The sequence below is a fragment of the Babylonia areolata genome, chromosome 21 (genome assembly GCF_041734735.1).
Source record: "Babylonia areolata isolate BAREFJ2019XMU chromosome 21, ASM4173473v1, whole genome shotgun sequence".
Lineage (NCBI taxonomy): Eukaryota > Metazoa > Mollusca > Gastropoda > Neogastropoda > Buccinidae > Babylonia > Babylonia areolata.
The window spans coordinates 812,352-834,152 of NC_134896.1; the positions used below are offsets into that span (position 1 = coordinate 812,352).

The 21,801-nt window shown below is 49.3% G+C and overlaps 1 protein-coding gene across 4 annotated transcripts in view; it reads right to left on the minus strand.

Annotated features, from left to right (window-relative positions):
- Positions 1-21,801, minus strand: part of LOC143296243 (endoribonuclease Dicer-like) — a 65,396-nt gene that overhangs the window by 14,428 nt on the left and 29,167 nt on the right. For 3 of the 4 annotated variants that reach the window (XR_013057113.1, XM_076608076.1, XM_076608077.1), the window contains exons 9-16: positions 21,326-21,465; positions 19,570-19,749; positions 18,566-18,782; positions 12,511-17,303; positions 11,230-11,455; positions 8,697-8,989; positions 5,818-6,029; positions 4,423-4,678 (exon numbers count right to left, since the gene is read on the minus strand). Coding sequence is in view for 3 of the 4 variants with exons in the window: in XM_076608076.1 (XP_076464191.1) it covers positions 4,423-4,678; positions 5,818-6,029; positions 8,697-8,989; positions 11,230-11,455; positions 12,511-17,303; positions 18,566-18,782; positions 19,570-19,749; positions 21,326-21,465 (6,317 nt within the window). In the remaining variant the exon portion in view is untranslated. The remainder of the gene's footprint in view (positions 1-4,422; positions 4,679-5,817; positions 6,030-8,696; positions 8,990-11,229; positions 11,456-12,510; positions 17,304-18,565; positions 18,783-19,569; positions 19,750-21,325; positions 21,466-21,801) is intronic. The other variant, XM_076608078.1, reaches the window with a different exon arrangement.

Genomic DNA, 21,801 nt, shown 5'->3' on the forward strand with positions numbered 1-21,801 from the left:
CAGCAGAGACAGAAGTGAGTGAAAACAGAATTCACACCAGTGATGGCACTCAGAAATGACTGCACTGACAGACAGCAGAGACAGAAGTGAGTGAAAACAGAATTCACACCAGTGACGGCACTCAGAAATGACTGCACTGACAGACAGCAGAGACAGAAGTGAGTGAAAACAGAATTCACACCAGTGATGGCACTCAGAAATGACTGCACTGACAGACAGCAGAGACAGAAGTGAGTGAAAACAGAATTCACACCAGTGATGGCACTCAGAAATGACTGCACTGACAGACAGCAGAGACAGAAGTGAGTGAAAACAGAATTCACACCAGTGATGGCACTCAGAAATGACTGCATTGACAGACAGCAGAGACAGAAGTGAGTGAAAACAGAATTCACACCAGTGATGGCACTCAGAAATGACTGCACTGACAGACAGCAGAGACAGAAGTGAGTGAAAACAGAATTCACACCAGTGATGGCACTCAGAAATGACTGCACTGACAGACAGCAGAGACAGAAGTGAGTGAAAACAGAATTCACACCAGTGATGGCACTCAGAAATGACTGCACTGACAGACAGCAGAGACAGAAGTGAGTGAAAACAGAATTCACACCAGTGATGGCACTCAGAAATGACTGCACTGACAGACAGCAGAGACAGAAGTGAGTGAAAACAGAATTCACACCAGTGATGGCACTCAGAAATGACTGCACTGACAGACAGCAGAGACAGAAGTGAGTGAAAACAGAATTCACACCAGTGATGGCACTCAGAAATGACTGCACTGACAGACAGCAGAGACAGAAGTGAGTGAAAACAGAATTCACACCAGTGATGGCACTCAGAAATGACTGCACTGACAGACAGCAGAGACAGAAGTGAGTGAAAACAGAATTCACACCAGTGATGGCACTCAGAAATGACTGCACTGACAGACAGCAGAGACAGAAGTGAGTGAAAACAGAATTCACACCAGTGATGGCACTCAGAAATGACTGCACTGACAGACAGCAGAGACAGAAGTGAGTGAAAACAGAATTCACACCAGTGATGGCACTCAGAAATGACTGCACTGACAGACAGCAGAGACAGAAGTGAGTGAAAACAGAATTCACACCAGTGATGGCACTCAGAAATGACTGCACTGACAGACAGCAGAGACAGAAGTGAGTGAAAACAGAATTCACACCAGTGATGGCACTCAGAAATGACTGCACTGACAGACAGCAGAGACAGAAGTGAGTGAAAACAGAATTCACACCAGTGATGGCACTCAGAAATGACTGCACTGACAGACAGCAGAGACAGAAGTGAGTGAAAACAGAATTCACACCAGTGATGGCACTCAGAAATGACTGCACTGACAGACAGCAGAGACAGAAGTGAGTGAAAACAGAATTCACACCAGTGATGGCACTCAGAAATGACTGCACTGACAGACAGCAGAGACAGAAGTGAGTGAAAACAGAATTCACACCAGTGATGGCACTCAGAAATGACTGCACTGACAGACAGCAGACAGAAGTGAGTGAAAACAGAATTCACACCAGTGATGGCACTCAGAAATGACTGCACTGACAGACAGCAGAGACAGAAGTGAGTGAAAACAGAATTCACACCAGTGATGGCACTCAGAAATGACTGCACTGACAGACAGCAGAGACAGAAGTGAGTGAAAACAGAATTCACACCAGTGATGGCACTCAGAAATGACTGCACTGACAGACAGCAGAGACAGAAGTGAGTGAAAACAGAATTCACACCAGTGATGGCACTCAGAAATGACTGCACTGACAGACAGCAGAGACAGAAGTGAGTGAAAACAGAATTCACACCAGTGATGGCACTCAGAAATGACTGCACTGACAGACAGCAGAGACAGAAGTGAGTGAAAACAGAATTCACACCAGTGATGGCACTCAGAAATGACTGCACTGACAGACAGCAGAGACAGAAGTGAGTGAAAACAGAATTCACACCAGTGATGGCACTCAGAAATGACTGCACTGACAGACAGCAGAGACAGAAGTGAGTGAAAACAGAATTCACACCAGTGACGGCACTCAGAAATGACTGCACTGACAGACAGCAGAGACAGAAGTGAGTGAAAACAGAATTCACACCAGTGACGGCACTCAGAAATGACTGCACTGACAGACAGCAGAGACAGAAGTGAGTGAAAACAGAATTCACACCAGTGATGGCACTCAGAAATGACTGCACTGACAGACAGCAGAGACAGAAGTGAGTGAAAACAGAATTCACACCAGTGATGGCACTCAGAAATGACTGCACTGACAGACAGCAGAGACAGAAGTGAGTGAAAACAGAATTCACACCAGTGATGGCACTCAGAAATGACTGCACTGACAGACAGCAGACAGCAGAGACACAAAGACAGATAAGTGACGAAACTGACAGACACATTTTGAGAGAACTGACATACTGACAGACACATTTTGAGAGAACTGACATACTGACAGACACACGGATACAGAAGTGACCACACTGACAGACACACGGATACAGAAGTGACCACACTGACAGACACACGGAGACAGAAGTGACCACACTGACAGACACAGAAGTGACCACACTGACAGACACACAGAAGAAGAAGACATGACACATAGACCAGAAGGCCCAGACTTGTTAACAAGGCCACACATACACACACACAGATCAGATCCATTTTCATTCTGAAGTTTCATCCTAGGGACATATTGGACAGAGACACAGACAGAAGTGACCACACTGACAGACACACAGAGACAGAAGTGACCACACTGACAGACACACAGAGACAGAAGTGACCACACTGACAGACACATGGAGACAGAAGTGACCACACTGACAGACACATGGAGACAGAATTGACCACACTGACAGACACACAGAGACAGAAGTGACCACACTGACAGACACATGGAGACAGAATTGACCACACTGACAGACACACAGAGACAGAAGTGACCACACTGACAGACACATGGAGACAGAAATGACCACACTGACAGACACACAGAGACAGAAGTGACCACACTGACAGACACACAGAGACAGAATTGACCACACTGACAGACACATGGAGACAGAATTGACCACAATGACAGACACACAGAGACAGAAGTGACCACACTGACAGACACACAGAGACAGAAGTGACCACACTGACAGACACACGGAGACAGAAGTGACCACACTGACAGACACATGGAGACAGAAATGACCACACTGACAGACACACAGAGACAGAAGTGACCACACTGACAGACACACAGAGACAGAATTGACCACACTGACAGACACATGGAGACAGAATTGACCACAATGACAGACACACAGAGACAGAAGTGACCACACTGACAGACACACAGAGACAGAAGTGACCACACTGACAGACACACGGAGACAGAAGTGACCACACTGACAGACACATGGAGACAGAAGTGACCACACTGACAGACACATGGAGACAGAATTGACCACACTGACAGACACACAGAGACAGAAGTGACCACACTGACAGACACACGGAGACAGAAGTGACCACACTGACAGACACATGGAGACAGAATTGACCACAATGACAGACACACAGAGACAGAAGTGACCACACTGACAGACACACAGAGACAGAAGTGACCACACTGACAGACACACGGAGACAGAAGTGACCACACTGACAGACACATGGAGACAGAAGTGACCACACTGACAGACACACAGAGACAGAAGTGACCACACTGACAGACACACAGAGACAGAAGTGACCACACTGACAGACACACAGAGACAGAAGTGACCACACTGACAGACACATGGAGACAGAAGTGACCACACTGACAGACACATGGAGACAGAATTGACCACACTGACAGACACACGGAGACAGAAGTGACCACACTGACAGACACATGGAGACAGAATTGACCACACTGACAGACACATGGAGACAGAAGTGACCACACTGACAGACACATGGAGACAGAATTGACCACACTGACAGACACATGGAGACAGAATTGACCACACTGACAGACACATGGAGACAGAAGTGACCACACTGACAGACACATGGAGACAGAAGTGACCACACTGACAGACACATGGAGACAGAAGTGACCACACTGACAGACACACAGAGACAGAAGTGACCACACTGACAGACACATGGAGACAGAAGTGACCACACTGACAGACACACATAAGATGACAAGACACAGAGACTAGCAGGCCCAGACACCAAGGCCAACACCACAGCGACACCATCCACACTAGCACAGTGCAGTACACCACCAGCGATGACGACGACAGCGATGACCGCACAGTGAAGAGCGCAGAGTCAAGCTGACAACAGTCCGTCACTGCACAACACAGTCACCCTCCATTCACACTCACCAGTTTGGGTCGTGTTTTTACCTCCTCTATCTCATCTATCTCATCCAGCCGCTCCTTCTGACGCACAACGAACTTGTCGATGACGATGAAGAGGGAGGGGGAGATGGCCTTGAAGAACTTGTGGAAGTCCCACTTGACGGCCAGAGCGGCGAAGATGTTGTTGTTGACCAGTGCTGAACGCAGGTCTGTCAGAATGCCCGGGGAGTAGCGGTGAGAGTCCTCGTACAGGTGGCGTGTGATCACATAGTCCAGAATAGCGTCACCCAGAAACTCCAGTCTGTAACCATGGAAAAACATGACATTGTGTTGCTGGCTGTCGGTGATATAGTTGTCGTGGTAGGAAGTGTGGGTGAAGACAGACAGACAGACAGACCATTGGTAGCAGTTGGTGATGTAGTTATGGTGGTAAAGAAATGTGGGTGAGAACAGACAGACAGACAGACTGTTGGTAACAGTCAGTGATATAGTTGTAGTGGTAAAGAAATGTGGGTGAAAACAGACAAACAGACAGACCGACCGACCGTTGGTAACAGTCGGTGATATAGTTGTAGTGGTAGGAAGCGTGGGTGAAAACAGACAGACAGACAGACAGACAGACTGTTGGTAGCAGTCGGTGATGTAGTTGTAGTGGCAAAGAAATGTGGGTGAAAACAGACAAACAGACAGACAGACAGACCGTTGGTAACAGTCAGTGATGTAGTTGTAGTGGTAGGAAGCGTGGGTGAAAACAGACAAACAGACAGACAGACAGACCGTTGGTAACAGTCAGTGATGTAGTTGTAGTGGTAGGAAGCGTGGGTAAAAACAGACAGACAGACAGACAGACAGACAGACTGTTGGTAGCAGTCGGTGATGTAGTTGTAGTGGTAAAGAAAGGTGGGTGAAAACAGACAAACAGACAGACAGACAGACCGTTGGTAGCAGTCGGTGATGTAGTTGTAGTGGTAGGAAGTGTGGGTGAAAACAGACAGACAGACAGACAGACAGACCGTTGGTAACAGTCGGTGATGTAGTTGTAGTGGTAGGAAGTGTGGGTGAAAACAGACAGACAGACAGACCGTTGGTAGCAGTCGGTGATGTAGTTGTAGTGGTAGGAAGTGTGGGTGAAAACAGACAGACAGACAGACAGACAGACCGTTGGTAGCAGTCGGTGATGTAGTTGTATTGTAGTGGTAGGAAGTGTGGGTGAAAACAGACAGACAGACAGACCGTTGGTAGCAGTCGGTGATGTAGTTGTAGTGGTAGGAAGTGTGGGTGAAAACAGACAGACAGACAGACCGTTGGTAGCAGTCAGTGATGTAGTTGTAGTGGTAGGAAGTGTGGGTGAAAACAGACAGACAGACAGACCGTTGGTAGCAGTCGGTGATGTAGTTGTAGTGGTAGGAAGTGTGGGTGAAAACAGACAGACAGACAGACCGTTGGTAGCAGTCGGTGATGTAGTTGTAGTGGTAGGAAGCATGGGTGAAGGCCTGCAGAAGGTAGGAGCGGTCACGGAAGCGGTAGTGGATCCGAGCCTCAAACTCCTCGTAGCCCTCCAGCAGGTGCTCCAGCAACTGAGGGGCCCCCTCCACACTGCACAGCAAGGGGGAGGGGGGGCATGGCAGCTCTGGGAACACCCTCACCTTGCCCTGACACACACACACACATACACACACACACAAAAACAGATCAGATCAATTTTCTTTCTAAAGTTTCATAATACTGACAATAGTGACATATGTATGGGGCAATTCATAAAGAACATTTCTGAACTTTACAACAGAAGGGTATCATTCATTTGAGGTCAGGGGTTGGGGGGTCAGTTAGGGGGTCAGGGTTGGGAGGTCAGGGGTTGGGGGTCAGGGGTTGGGTGGCCGCCAAGGTTCACAGCTGGGCTTCATCAAGCTGAAGACTTCTTGTGGTTTTCAGGCTGGTCATGGGTGAACAGTGTATTCATGTTGAACGTGTTCGGTGTAGACCTTAACACTAATATTGATTTCACTCTGTTGTGTTGCCTGTTTGCTAAGATTTCAACCCTCATCACTCTACATGCATAGCAAACACATCCTCCAGTGACCAGCTGTATTGCTTACCGTATGGGGGCTATGCATTGAAAGACATGTTCCATTGCCTTTCCTTCTGTATAATTACCATCCATGTTATGTACTAAATTGTGATTTTCTTTTCAGCAATAGTTAATGACAGACAAACTGGTCTGGGTCCACCTTTTAGTTTATCACCTGTAAGTTTGTGCAGGATGTATTGAATGCAAAGTGACAAAGTGATAAAAACATACACAACGTTGTTTGAGAATTCTTTAAATATCTTTTTTAAATGGGGAGTTTCATTGAAAACTGACATTATTTCATCTCCAGCTTGACGTGTGATACCTGAGCTGTAAAACACCTCACCCATGTGATACCTGACCTGTGTGATACCTCACCTGTGTGACACCTCACCTGTGTGATAACTGACCTGTGTGACACCTCACCTGTGTGATAACTGACCTGTGTGACACCTCACCCATGCGATACCTGACCTGTGTGACACCTCACCTGTGTGATAACTGACCTGTGTTATACCTGCAACCTCACCTGTGATACCAGACCTGCATGATACCTGACCCGTGTGACAACTCACCTGTGTGATACCTCACCTGTGCTATACCTGCCATCTCACCTGTGTGACACCTCACCTGTGTGATAAGTGGCCTCTTATAACTGCCACCTCACCTGTGTGACACCTGTGTGATAAGTGGCCTCTTATAACTGCCACCTCACCTGTGTGACACCTCACCTGTGTGATAAGTGGCCTCTTATAACTGCCACCTCACCTGTGTGACACCTGTGTGATAAGTGGCCTCTTATAACTGCCACCTCACCTGTGTGACACCTCACCTGTGTGATAAGTGGCCTCTTATAACTGCCACCTCACCTGTGTGACACCTGTGTGATAAGTGGCCTCTTATAACTGCCACCTCACCTGTGTGACACCTCACCTGTGTGATAAGTGGCCTCTTATAACTGCCACCTCACCTGTGTGACACCTGTGTGATAAGTGGCCTCTTATAACTGCCACCTCACCTGTGTGACACCTCACCTGTGTGATAAGTGGCCTCTTATAACTGCCACCTCACCTGTGTGACACCTGTGTGATAAGTGGCCTCTTATAACTGCCACCACACCTGTGTGATAAGTGGCCTCTTATAACTGCCACCTCACCTGTGTGACACCTGTGTGATAAGTGGCCTCTTATAACTGCCACCTCACCTGTGTGACACCTCACCTGTGTGATAAGTGGCCTCTTATAACTGCCACCTCACCTGTGTGACACCTCACCTGTGTGATAAGTGGCCTCTTATAACTGCCATCTCACCTGTGTGATACCTGACCTGTGTGATTCCTCAAGTGTGTGACACCTGACCAGTATGACACCTGTGTGATACCTGCCAAATCACCTATGTGATGCACCTCACCTGCATGATACTTGAAATGTGTGCTACCCGCCACCTCACCTGTACAATAATAATAATAATAATAATGGTATTTATATAGCGCTGAATCTTGTGCAGAGACAAATCAAAGCGCTTTCGCACCAGTCATTCTCACGCATGCATAACTCTAAAACTGTAGAAACTAAAGACAAGCAATAGGCAGGCAAGGGAGGCTATTTTGGGAAGAGGTGGGTTTTAAGGCCAGACTTGAAAGAGCTGAGTGTGGAGACTTGACGAAGTGAAAGAGGAAGTTCATTCCAATCGCAAGGTCCAGAGACAGAGAAAGAACGGCGGCCAACAGTCGAGTGTTTGAATCTGGGTATGCGTAAACAGAGTGGATCCGAAGCCGATCGTAGTGAGCGAGATGGAGTGTAGAGGTGAAGGCACCCGCAGAGATAGGAAGGGGCAGTTTTGTGAATACATCTATAACACAGAGTGCTGATCTTGTACTTTATTCGGTGTGTGACAGGGAGCCAGTGGAGATGTTGCAAAAGAGGAGTGATGTGCTCAGATCTTTTCTTTCTGAGGACGAGTCGGGCAGCATACTTTTGTATGCGCTGAAGGGAATGAATGGATGAAGCAGGCAAACCAGACAATAGAGAGTTACAGTAGTCAAGGCGAGAGAGAATGAGAGAAACGACAAGTCTAGATGTTGCGTCAGTGGACAGATATTTCTAGATGGCACTGATGCGCCGCAGTTGACAGTAGCAGGACTGACATGTCTGACTGATAAATTTTTGCAACCTCACCAGTGTGCTACCTGCCACACCACACCACACCACACCACACCACACCACACCACACCGCACTGCCACAGACTCACTTCTTGGTCGTCCTGTTTGGCTTGACGCCGGCGCGGCAGCACCTTGAGCCCCAGCCAGGCCATGAAGGTCAAGGCCGCCTTTTTGCCACAGGTGGTGAGGTAGCATCCAATCAGAGCCTCCACACAGTCAGCCACGCTCTTGTCGGGGATGCCGTGGTGCAGCTGGAGACTGTAGGCCGTCATGGCCGTCTTGTGGCCACCCCCACTCAGCTCTCGCTGCTGGTCCTGAGCCTGCTGCTGGTCAATCTCCGCCAGCTCCTGCTGGAAGGCCTCCGTCTCCTTCCGCTCTGCTTCTGTCGTCAACATCATCATCATTGTTGTTATTGTGATCACTATCATCATCAGTTTCATCACCATCATCACCATCGTTAGTGTTGTCATCATCATCATCAGTGTCGTTACCATCATCATCATCATTATTGTCATCACCATCATCAGCATTATCATTGTGGTACCATCTTCATCAGTGTCATCACCATTATCATAATCATCATCAGTGTTGTCACCACCATCGTCAACATAATCATTGCAGTCACCATCATCATTAGTGTTGTCACATTCACCATCATCTCATCAATGTGGTCACAATCTGTTTCATTTTCCAAATGTTCATGTTCTGAAGGCAGGGTATGCTGTAGACATATTTTCTCTCTCTGTCTTTCAAGATACAACTGACTCTAATCATATGATTTCCTGTCAACAATGAACATCAACTCAAGCACACACAACTAGCCCACTTTCTCAGTTCCATCCACACCTTTCCCTCCCACCTGTCTCTCACACCTGTCTGTACCATCCACATCTTTCCCTCCCACCTGTCTCTGTGTCACACCTGTCTGTACCATCCACATCTTTCCCTCCCACCTGTCTCTGTCTCCCACCTGTCTGTACCATCCACATCTTTCCCTCCCACCTGTCTCTGTCTCACACCTGTCTGTACCATCCACATCTTTCCCTCCCACCTGTCTCTGTCTCCCACCTGTCTGTACCATCCACATCTTTCCCTCCCACCTGTCTCTGTCTCCCACCTGTCTGTACCATCCACATCTTTCCCTCCCACCTGTCTCTGTGTCACACCTGTCTGTACCATCCACATCTTTCCCTCCCACCTGTCTCTGTGTCACACCTGTCTGTACCATCCACATCTTTCCCTCCCACCTGTCTCTGTCTCACACCTGTCTGTACCATCCACATCTTTCCCTCCCACCTGTCTCTCACACCTGTCTGTACCATCCACATCTTTCCCTCCCACCTGTCTCTGTCTCCCACCTGTCTGTACCATCCACATCATTCCCTCCCACCTGTCTCTGTCTCACACCTGTCTGTACCATCCACATCTTTCCCTCCCACCTGTCTCTCCCACCTGTCTGTACCATCCACATCATTCCCTCCCACCTGTCTCTCACACCTGTCTGTACCATCCACATCTTTCCCTCCCACCTGTCTCTCACACCTGTCTGTACCATCCACATCTTTCCCTCCCACCTGTCTCTGTGTCACACCTGTCTGTACCATCCACATCTTTCCCTCCCACCTGTCTCTGTGTCACACCTGTCTGTACCATCCACATCTTTCCCTCCCACCTGTCTCTCACACCTGTCTGTACCATCCACATCTTTCCCTCCCACCTGTCTCTCACACCTGTCTGTACCATCCACATATTTCTCTCCCACCTGTCTCTGTCTCACACCTGTCTGTACCATCCACATCATTCCCTCCCACCTGTCTCTCACACCTGTCTGTACCATCCATATCATTCCCTCCCACTGTCTCTGTCTCACACCTGTCTGTACCATCCACATCTTTCCCTCCCACCTGTCTCTGTCTCACACCTGTCTGTACCATCCACATCTTTCCCTCTCACCTGTCTCTCACACCTGTCTGTACCATCCACATCTTTCCCTCCCACCTGTCTCTGTGTCACACCTGTCTGTACCATCCACATCATTTCCTCCCACCTGTCTCTGTGTCACACCTGTCTGTACCATCCACATCATTCCCTCCCACCTGTCTCTCCCACCTGTCTGTACCATCCACATCTTTCCCTCCCACCTGTCTCTGTGTCACACCTGTCTGTACCATCCACATATTTCTCTCCCACCTGTCTCTGTCTCCCACCTGTCTGTACCATCCACATCTTTCCCTCCCACCTGTCTCTGTGTCACACCTGTCTGTACCATCCACATCTTTCCCTCCCACCTGTCTCTCCCACCTGTCTGTACCATCCACATCATTCCCTCCCACCTGTCTCTGTGTCACACCTGTCTGTACCATCCACATCATTCCCTCCCACCTGTCTCTGTCTCCCACCTGTCTGTACCATCCACATCTTTCCCTCCCACCTGTCTCTGTGTCACACCTGTCTGTACCATCCACATCTTTCCCTCCCACCTGTCTCTCCCACCTGTCTGTACCATCCACATCTTCCCTCCTACCTGTCTCTGTGTCACACCTGTCTGTACCATCCACATCATTCCCTCCCACCTGTCTCTGTGTCACACCTGTCTGTACCATCCACATCATTCCCTCCCACCTGTCTCTGTCTCCTCCTCCTCCAGCAGGAAGTTGACTGGTGCCGCTGCTGACAGTTTAGGATTACATGTTGCTATGACAACCTTGGGGACGGGGCCTCGCCTGCGGTCCTCACTGATGACATAGCACGGGGGCAGCCAGTTCTCGTAGGGTTCGAACTTGGTGGACACCATGCGTTCTGCCAGACCCTTCCGCCGTCCCAGTCGGTACAGGTTGTAGTTGCTGACCTACAAGTGACAGTATGAACAGCATCATGCAACAGTGTGTATTCCCTATCATCCTGTATCAAGGCACAGGTCTTCCATACCTTCTCCATTCTGCTGCTCCCCACACTGCACTTCACGTCAACTGCCAGCTCTCTGGTGTCACAAGCAATCCACTCTTCACAGAGACACACACACAGCACTGTTCACACATATGCACAGCACATACACTATACAGCACTGTTCACACACACAGATACATCACTGTTCACACACATGTACAAATACAATACTGTTCACACACACACACAGCATTGTTCACACGCAGCACTGTTCACACACACAGTACTGTTCACACTCACTGGAGGGGGTAGAGGAGGTGCAGGGAAATTTGTGGTGTGTGTGTGTGTGTGTGTGTGTGTGTTGGAGCTCATGTATGTTTATATGTATTTGACTGTGCTTTCATATCTATGAAACTGCGTTTTTGGGGCATATCTGTTATGCATGTGTGGGTGTATGTGTGAATGTGTGTCTTCATGTTTTATATTTATTTGCTAGTTTTTAGAGGCGTTTGATTGGCTGAGAGCGGGTGGGCCCGTCTTTTCACCGTTAGCCGCGCGAAATTTGGCCAAGCAGAGCAAACCAATGGGCCTAGTTTGCATCAGTTTGACATGGTACAGTATATGACACCAAATTGCTTATTTATCATCATTGTTGTCTTATTTAATTATTTATTTATTATTATTATTATTTTATCATTTTTTTTCATTACTACTATCTTTTTTAATTATTATTTATTTATTTATGTATGTACGCTTATATATATATATATAGATAGATTTTTTTTTTTTCTTCTCAAGGCCTGACTAAGTGCGTTGGGTTACGCTGCTGGTCAGGCATCTGCTTGGCAGATGTGGTGTAGCGTATATGGATTTGTCCGAACGCAGTGACGCCTCCTTGAGCTACCGATACTAATACTGATACTGTTCACACACACACACACAGCACTGCACACACACACACACAAACAGCACCCTTCACACACATGTACATCATTGTACACAGACGGACTGACTGACCTGCTTACTGCGCAGATAGCTGAGCTTGCCCTCATGCGTGGCAGGGTAGGTGCAGTAGAGGTAGACAGTGATGGCGTACTTGAGGAAGGAGTCTCCGATGGTCTCCAGGCGCTCCAGACTGAAGAAGTCGTTGGCGTTGGACATGGTGAGGGCCTGCAGCAGCAGACAGGGGCTGGGGCCCACGAAGATGGCCAGGTCTTCCTCTTCATCCAGCCGGATCAGCCCTCCCCCACCCTCACCCTCTTCCTTCACACCCTCTCCCTCACCACCCTCCACCTCGCTCCTCCTCACCCTCTGCTGCTCCCTGTTCCAGTTGCCAATGGGGAAGGCGGAGGGGGGAGTGTTGCAGTCTTCGGTGCTGTGCCCCTTCCCGCTGCCTTGTGCCTGTGCACTGGATACTGAGGGGATCGAACCATTGTCTGCCTCTCCTTCTTCTTCCATCATGTCCCTACTGTCTGGATGCTGCTTGGCTCCTCTCATTCCCTCACTGTCTCTGTGTGTGTCTGTGTGTGTTGTGTGCTGTGTTTCTGTGATTTCATAACTGTCTCTGTGTGTGTCTGTGTGTGTTGTGTGCTGTGTTTCTGTGATTTCATCACTGTCTCTGTGTGTGTCTGTGTGTGTTGTGTGCTGTGTTTCTGTGATTTCATCACTGTCTCTGTGTGTGTCTGTGTGTGTTGTGTGCTGTGTTTCTGTGATTTCATCACTGTCTCTGTGTGTGTCTGTGTGTGTTGTGTGCTGTGTTTCTGTGATTTCATCACTGTCTCTGTGTGTGTCTGTGTGTGTTGTGTGCTGTGTTTCTGTGATTTCATCACTGTCTCTGTGTGTGTCTGTGCATGTTGTGTGCTGTGTTTCTGTGATTTCATCACTGTCTCTGTGTGTGTCTGTGCATGTTGTGTGCTGTGTTTCTGTGATTTCATAACTGTCTCTGTGTGTGTCTGTGCGTGTTGTGTGCTGTGTTTCTGTGATTTCATAACTGTCTCTGTGTGTGTCTGTGCGTGTTGTGTGCTGTGTTTCTGTGATTTCATAACTGTCTCTGTGTGTGTCTGTGCGTGTTGTGTGCTGTGTTTCTGTGATTCCCTCATTATCTCTGTGTGCGTTTGTGTGTGATGTGTCCATGTGTATAGAGTGTTGTGTTGTTGTGCTGGTAGTCAATGCACTGAATTCTGTGTGCTCCATGTCAGTGTCAGAAATCTGATTGTACCTCCCCTCATCCAGACTGTTCACAACACAGGGACCCAGACTGCGGTTTGACTGACTTTCCACAAACTGCAGCCATTCACTGGCTGGACGAGCGTCTTCCCCACCCCACCCACACTCCTCACTATCCTCACTCTCTGCTGTTTCTGCACACTTTGTCAATTTATCCTCTGGCGATGTAACCGACTGTTCAGAGCACAAGGTCTCCGCTGTTTTTGTGGATTTATTTGTGCAGTGAGTATCTGGCAAAGAAACATTGGCACATGAATTAGATAGGCCACTGATAGTCACGGCAGGATTTCCTTCTTGTACCCCAGTGTCAGTGCTGGCGGCAGGATTTCCTTCTTGTGTGTGAACAGATGTCAGTGATGATGGTGTGTCTTGTGGAGTGTCACAGGGAGGGTGTACAGATGTCAGTGATGATGGGACGTCTTGTGGAGGGGTGTCACAGGGTGTGTGTACAGATGTCAGTGATGATGGTGTGTCTTGTGGAAGACTAGGAGTGTCACAGGGAGGGTGTACAGATGTCAGTGATGATGGTGTGTCTTGTGGAGGGGTGTCACAGGGAGGGTGTACAGATGTCAGTGATGATGGTGTGTCTTGTGGAGTGTCACAGGGAGGGTGTACAGATGTCAGTGATGATGGGACGTCTTGTGGAGGGGTGTCACAGGGAGGGTGTACAGATGTCAGTGATGATGGGACGTCTTGTGGAGGGGTGTCACAGGGAGGGTGTACAGATGTCAGTGATGATGGGACGTCTTGTGGAGGGGTGTCACAGGGAGGGTGTACAGATGTCAGTGATGATGGTGTGTCTTGTGGAGTGTCACAGGGAGGGTGTACAGATGTCAGTGATGATGGGACGTCTTGTGGAGGAGTGTCACAGGGAGGGTGTACAGATGTCAGTGATGATGGGACGTCTTGTGGAGGAGTGTCACAGGGAGGGTGTACAGATGATGGTATCACTGTGTCTTGTGGAGGAGTGTCACAGGGAGGGTGTACAGATGTCAGTGATGATGGGACGTCTTGTGGAGGAGTGTCACAGGGAGGGTGTACAGATGATGGTATCACTGTGTCTTGTGGAGGAATGTCACAGGGAGGGTGTTCAGATGATGGTATCACTGTGTCTTGTGGAGTGTCACAGGGAGGGTGTACAGATGTCAGTGATGATGGGACGTCTTGTGGAGGAGTGTCACAGGGAGGGTGTACAGATGATGGCATCACTGTGTCTTGTGGAGGAGTGTCACAGGGAGGGTGTACAGATGATGGTATCACTGTGTCTTGTGGAGGAGTGTCACAGGGAGGGTGTACAGATGATGGCATCACTGTGTCTTGTGAAGCCTGTACTGTGAATGCACTGGAGGATGCAGCACTTTGGCTCTCTGAGGCAGACATTTCCTCCAAGCTGCCAGAAACCTCAAAGGTGGTCAGGCTTTCCCCGCATCCCCACTCTATCCCAGAGTTGGTGGAGGCGGTGGTGTGGGCCCAGTCCCTGTCCAGCCCGCTGTCCTTGCCCTCTCTCATGGGGTCGAAGGTGATGTGCACATGATTCCCCGGCAGGGTGAAGGAGGAGGTGTCAGAGTGGTTGGGGAGGTGGGGGCGCCACTTCCTGCTGCCGCTGCTGCTGGTGCCAGTCACGTCCAGGAACTCCTCACACTCCTCCACACTCCCCTTTCTGCTGTTGCTGATGGGCTGGGAGTCCTGACACTCCTCTACGATGACTGCGTGGTTGGTGTGGGCACTGTTGGGTGTGGGGGATGTGGACGGGTCAGGAGCAGAAGAGGGAGGTGAGGAAAGATAGGACCTCGGGTGGACTTCCCTCTGGTCTGCTGGCTGTGGTCCCTCCACACTGCTGGACCTGCAGTCAGAGCTCAGGGCACCACCACACACACAGGTGTACACAGGGGAACCACTGTCACACACACAGGCAGGCACCGAGGAACCACTGTCCTTTGCATTCATGCTGCACTCAGCAGGGATGACAGTGACACTTCCATGGCTCTGATTTAATCCATCCTCGCCCCCCTCATGCAGGAGAGAGGAGTCCACACAGGAGCCTTGTTCACCACTGGAAGAAGCTGAGGGCTGTGCTGCATCAGAACCAAAGTCCACAGCATCTTCATACTCGCTGTCAGATTCTGAGGGTGTGGGGGAGGGATTCCTGGAGGAGGATGGAGTGACAAATACCTCACACTGACCCTTGTTGCCACTCTCCACACAGAGGTCTGTGCCCTGCAGAGTGGAACTACTGTCTGTGCCCTGCAGAGTGGAACTATTGTCTGTGCCCTGCAGAGTGGAACTACTGTCTGTGCCATGCAATAAGGAACTACTGTCTGTGCCCTGCAGAGTGGAACTACTGTCTGTGCCGTGCCGTATAGATATACTATCCCTTGCTGTGGTCACGTTCCCTCCCTGACCAGCTGTTACAACACCAGTCGGTCTGTGTGAACAGGTGTCTCTCACTGTGCCTGTCACACACACAGTACTGTCCGACACACACACTGAACAATGTAAAACATTCTCTGCACTACCCTCCTCCTCCCTCAGTCTGTTGTTGCCCACACAGGCCGTGTTTTTCCGTCCACCTTCAGACTCGCTGAGCACCACACCAGAGTCGGAATCAGACGATGCTCCAGTGTCTGTCCTGTCTTCGTCAGGACTCACATCTCCAGGAGCTGCTGCCCTGATGACCTCTGACCTACCATCGTCACCCGTCATCTCGCGGACATTCTGTGCTGCTCTCTTGCCACTGTCTTCCTCTGTCTGTCTGTCATCTTCACTCTTCCCCTCCCCACCCACATCTTTCTTCACCGTGTCTATGCCTGTGACAATGCCAGCTTTCTCTCCCTGATCCTCTGCTGTGCCTCCAGCTTTCTGTGTGTGTGTGGTGACAGCACTGTCCTGGTCAGCGGCTGGCTCTGACGTGCTCTGGTCGGCCAGCTGCAGTTTTTCAGGGTTGGTTTCAAACCCAAAGTCCAGGCGTGGGAAGCGGAAGTCAGGGTCCAGGTCCACCTTGCCGATGCCCGTCTCCCCGGCGATCTGCTTCCGCAGCTCCTCGGCCAGGAGCAGGTAATTCATGCGGTACAAAATGGCTGGCAGGCACACGGCTTTCCTCCACAAGGAGGCGGAGAAGATGTGGATGTCACACAGCTCGGGCACCAAGATCTGTTTCTGCTGCAGGTTCTCCCGCCGCGCTCTCTTGGTCTCCTGACTGGAAGTGGGCAGGGCACGACCTTTCTGGTTCATGTAGCGCGGGGTCAGCAGGTTCAGGCGAGCAGAGGTGTGGTCGACGTCCAGTAGGGGCTGGTCCATGTTGGTCAGCGTCAGGCCGTACTTGGTCGTGTAGTACGCTGCAAACGTCTTGTACAGCTCCGGGGACGGGAACGGGGACAGGGGGGAGAGGTCGTGCCGAATCTCCGCCACGTAGAAGTGCTGCGGCTGGTCCATGTTGCGGTAGGACGGCATCACCACCGCATCCTCAAACTGTCGCTGCTGGAACTGGAACTCCTGGCGGTTGCCGTCAAAAACATTTCCTTTCTGCACGATGCTCTTCTGGTTCACTTGCTCCACGAAACTCCATTCAATGTCCAGCTGGCCATCTGCACACAACAAAGCTCCATTCAATGTCCAGCCAACCATCTGCACACAACAAAGCTCCATTCAATGTCCAGCTGGCCATCTGCACACAACAAAGCTCCATTCAATGTCCAGCTGGCCATCTGCACACAACAAAGCTCCATTCAATGTCCAGCTGGCCATCTGCACACAACAAAGCTCCATTCAATGTCCAGCTGGCCATCTGCACACAACAAAGCTCCATTCAATGTCCAGCTGGCCATCTGCACACAACAAAGCTCTATTCAATGTCCAGCTGGCCATCTGCACACAACAAAGCTCCATTCACAGGGTAAGAACCACTGCGTGATGAGGGAGAGGGTAAGAACCACTGTGTGATGAGGTGTAGGGTAAGAACCACTGTGTGATGAGGTGTAGGGTAAGAACCACTGTGTGTTGAGGTGTAGGGTAAGAACCACTGCATGATGAGGGAGAGGGTAAGAACCACTGTGTGATGAGGTGTAGGGTAAGAACCACTGTGTGTTGAGGTGTAGGGTAAGAACCACTGTGTGATGAGGTGTAGGGTAAGAACCACTGTGTGTTGAGGTGCAGGGTAAGAACCACTGTGTGTTGAGGTGTAGGGTAAGAACCACTGTGTGATGAGGTGTAGGGTAAGAACCACTGCGTGATGAGGGAGAGGGTAAGAACCACTGCGTGATGAGGTGTAGGGTAAGAACCACTGTGTGTTCAGGTGTAGGGTAAGAACCACTGCGTGATGAGGGAGAGGGTAAGAACCACTGCGTGATGAGGTGTAGGGTAAGAACCACTGTGTGTTCAGGTGTAGGGTAAGAACCACTGCGTGATGAGGGAGAGGGTAAGAACCACTGCGTGATGAGGGAGAGGGTAAGAACCACTGTGTGTTCAGGTGTAGGGTAAGAACCACTGTGTGTTCAGGTGTAGGGTAAGAACCACTGCGTGATGAGGTGTAGGGTAAGAACCACTGTGTGTTCAGGTGTAGGGTAAGAACCACTGCGTGATGAGGGAGAGGGTAAGAACCACTGCGTGATGAGGGAGAGGGTAAGAACCACTGCGTGATGAGGTCACTGTGAGTTGAGGTGTAGGATAAGAACCACTGTGTGTTGAGGGATAGGGTACTGACCAGAGAGTGTCGAAGAGAAGGGTACTAACCACTGTGTGTTAAAGGGGAGGGTACTGACCAGAGAGTGTGGAAGAGAAGGGTACTGACCACTGTGTAAAGATGGAGGGTACTAACCAATGGTGTTGAGGGGGATGGGGGTGTACTAACCAGTGTGAGTGTTGAGTGGCACGATGAGCAGCCCTACGTTGGCCGACTCCGGGGAGAAGAGCATGGGGTCCTTCTCCAGGTGCAGCACGGAGGAGAAGACAAAGTGATGGAAGCCCACCAACTTCTCCAGCTGCTCCGGGGAGTAGTGTCCCTTCTTCAGCAGATCCAGCCACACAGTCACCTCCCCTGATCGCGTGTACACAGGAAAGCTGGGTACCTGACAACACACACAGTCTGTTATCAACAACACAGTGGCCTACATGGGGTATTGGTGAAAACAACACAGTGGCCTACATGGGGTATTCGTGAAAACAACATAATGATATCACAATGACTTACATCGGATATTGGTGAAGACAACATAATGACAACACAGTGACCTACATGGGGTATGGGTGAAGACAACACAATGACCTAGGGTATGGGTGAAGACAACACAATATGACTTACATCGGATATTGGTGAAGACAACATAATGACAACACAATGACCTACATAGGGTATGGGTGAAGACAACACAGTGACCTACATTGGATACTAGTGAAGACAACACAATGACCTACATTGGATACTAGTGACGACAACATAAAGACAGCACAGTGACCTACATGGGTGAAGACAACACAGTGACCTACATTGGAAACTAGTGAAGACAACATAAAGACAACACAGTGACCTACATTGGATACTAGTGAAGACAACATAAAGACAACACAATGACCTACATTGGATACTAGTGAAGACAACATAAAGACAGCACAGTGACCTACATGGGTGAAGACAACACAGTGACCTACATTGGATACTAGTGAAGACAACATAAAGACAACACAATGACCTACATTGGATACTAGTGAAGACAACATAAAGACAGCATAGTGACCTACATGGGTGAAGACAACACAGTGACCTACATTGGATACTAGTGAAGACAACATAAAGACAACACAGTGACCTACACTGGATACTAGTGAAGACAACATAAAGACAACACTGTGACCTACATGGGGTATGGGTGAAGACAGCAAAACCCCAAAGGCCTGCAGGGAATCTTCAGGGGCATAGATTTTGCGCCCCCTGGTGTTCTGGTCTTCAGTGATGGGCCCTGTCAGAGTCATGGCGATGGAGTAGAGATACACCTCCTCCTCTGGCTTGGGACCGCTGGACACAAAGGCGTCAGCTGTCTGGAAACACAAAACACCATGTGTATCTGGTCAGTCAAGTCTGGAAACACAGGACATCTGTACTCAACACCACCTCTCCAGTGATATTCACAGGACATCTGTACTCAACACCATCACTCCAGTGATATTCACAGGACATCTGTACTCAACACCATCACTCCAGTGATATTCACAGGACATCTGTACTCAATACCATCACTCCAGTGATATTCACAGGACATCTGTACTCAACACCACCTCTCCAGTGATATTCACAGGACACCTGTACTCAACACCATCACTCCAGTGATATTCACAGGACATCTGTACTCAATACCATTACTCCAGTGATATTCACAGGACACCTGTACTCATATCCACCACTCCAGTAATATTCACAGGACATCTGTACTCAACACCATCACTCCAGTGATATTCACAGGACACCTGTACTCAACACCATCACTCCAGTGATATTCACAGGACATCTGTACTCAACACCATCACTCCAGTGATATTCACAGGACACCTGTACTCATATCCACCACTCCAGTGATATTCACAGGACACCTGTACTCAACACCATCACTCCAGTGATATTCACAGGACACCTGTACTCAACACCATTACTCCAGTGATATTCACAGGACACCTGTACTCAACACCACCACTCCAGTGATATTCACAGGACACCTGTACTCAACACCATCACTCCAGTGATATTCACAGGACACCTGTACTCAACACCATCACTCCAGTGATATTCACAGGACATCTGTACTCAACACCATCACTCCAGTGATATTCACAGGACACCTGTACTCAACACCATCACTCCAGTGATATTCACAGGACACCTGTACTCAACACCATCACTCCAGTGATATTCACAGGACACCTGTACTCAACACCATCACTCCAGTGATATTCACAGGACACCTGTACTCAACACTTTCACTCCAGTGATATTCACAGGACATCTGTACTCAACACCATCACTCCAGTGATATTCACAGGACACCTGTACTGAACACCGTCACTCCAGTGATATTCACAGGACACCTGTACTCATATCCACCACTCCAGTGATATTCACAGGACATCTGTACTCAAGACCATCCCTCCAGTGATATTCACAGGACATCTGTACTCAACACCATTACTCAAGTGATATTCACAGGACACCTGTACTCATATCCACCACTCCAGTGATATTCACAAGACATATGTACTCAACACCAGTACTCCAGTGATATTCCACGGAACATCTGTACTCAAAACTATTAATTCAGCAATCTTCGCAAGACATCTGTAGTCAACACGACCACCGCTAAGTGATATTTCATGGGCCATCTGTTCTGAATACAAGCACTCCAGTGAAATTCACAGGACATCTGTACCCTACAACACCACTACTCCAGTTTATCACTGAGTCTTGGTGTTTCACCGATATTTACAGGGCATCTGCACCAACCACATTCTTTCAACACTTGTAACAGTTCTTCCACTTTCAGTTGTGCATGCACACACGTGCCCCCCCACCCCTCCCCTCTCCGCACTCCCACACTGTGGCAGGTGTGACCTCACAGACACCGACCTTCTTGATGTAGTACTGTTTGCGCTTGGTGGTGCCCGGCCTTTCCTGCCCCATCCCCTCCTCCTCCTCCTCCCACTCCTCCTCCTCCTCACACACAAACATCTCCTTCCCCACTGGCTGTAGGTGACAGTCCAGCTCTCCTGCAACACAGTTCATTCACTTCATGTATCCAGCCTCTGAGTCCTGTCAACAGTTCATGACTTCATGTCTCCAGCCTCTGACAGTCCTGTCAACAGTTCATTGACTTCATGTCTCCAGCCTCTGATTCCTGTCAACAGTTCATTCACTTCATGTCTCCAGCCACTGATTCCTGTCAACAGTTCATGTCTTCACGTCTCCAGCCTCTGAGTCCTGTCAACAGTTCATTCACTTCATGTCTCCAGCCTCTGATTCCTGTCAACAGTTCATTCACTTCATGTCTCCAGCCACTGATTCCTGTCAACAGTTCATGTCTTCACGTCTCCAGCCACTGATTC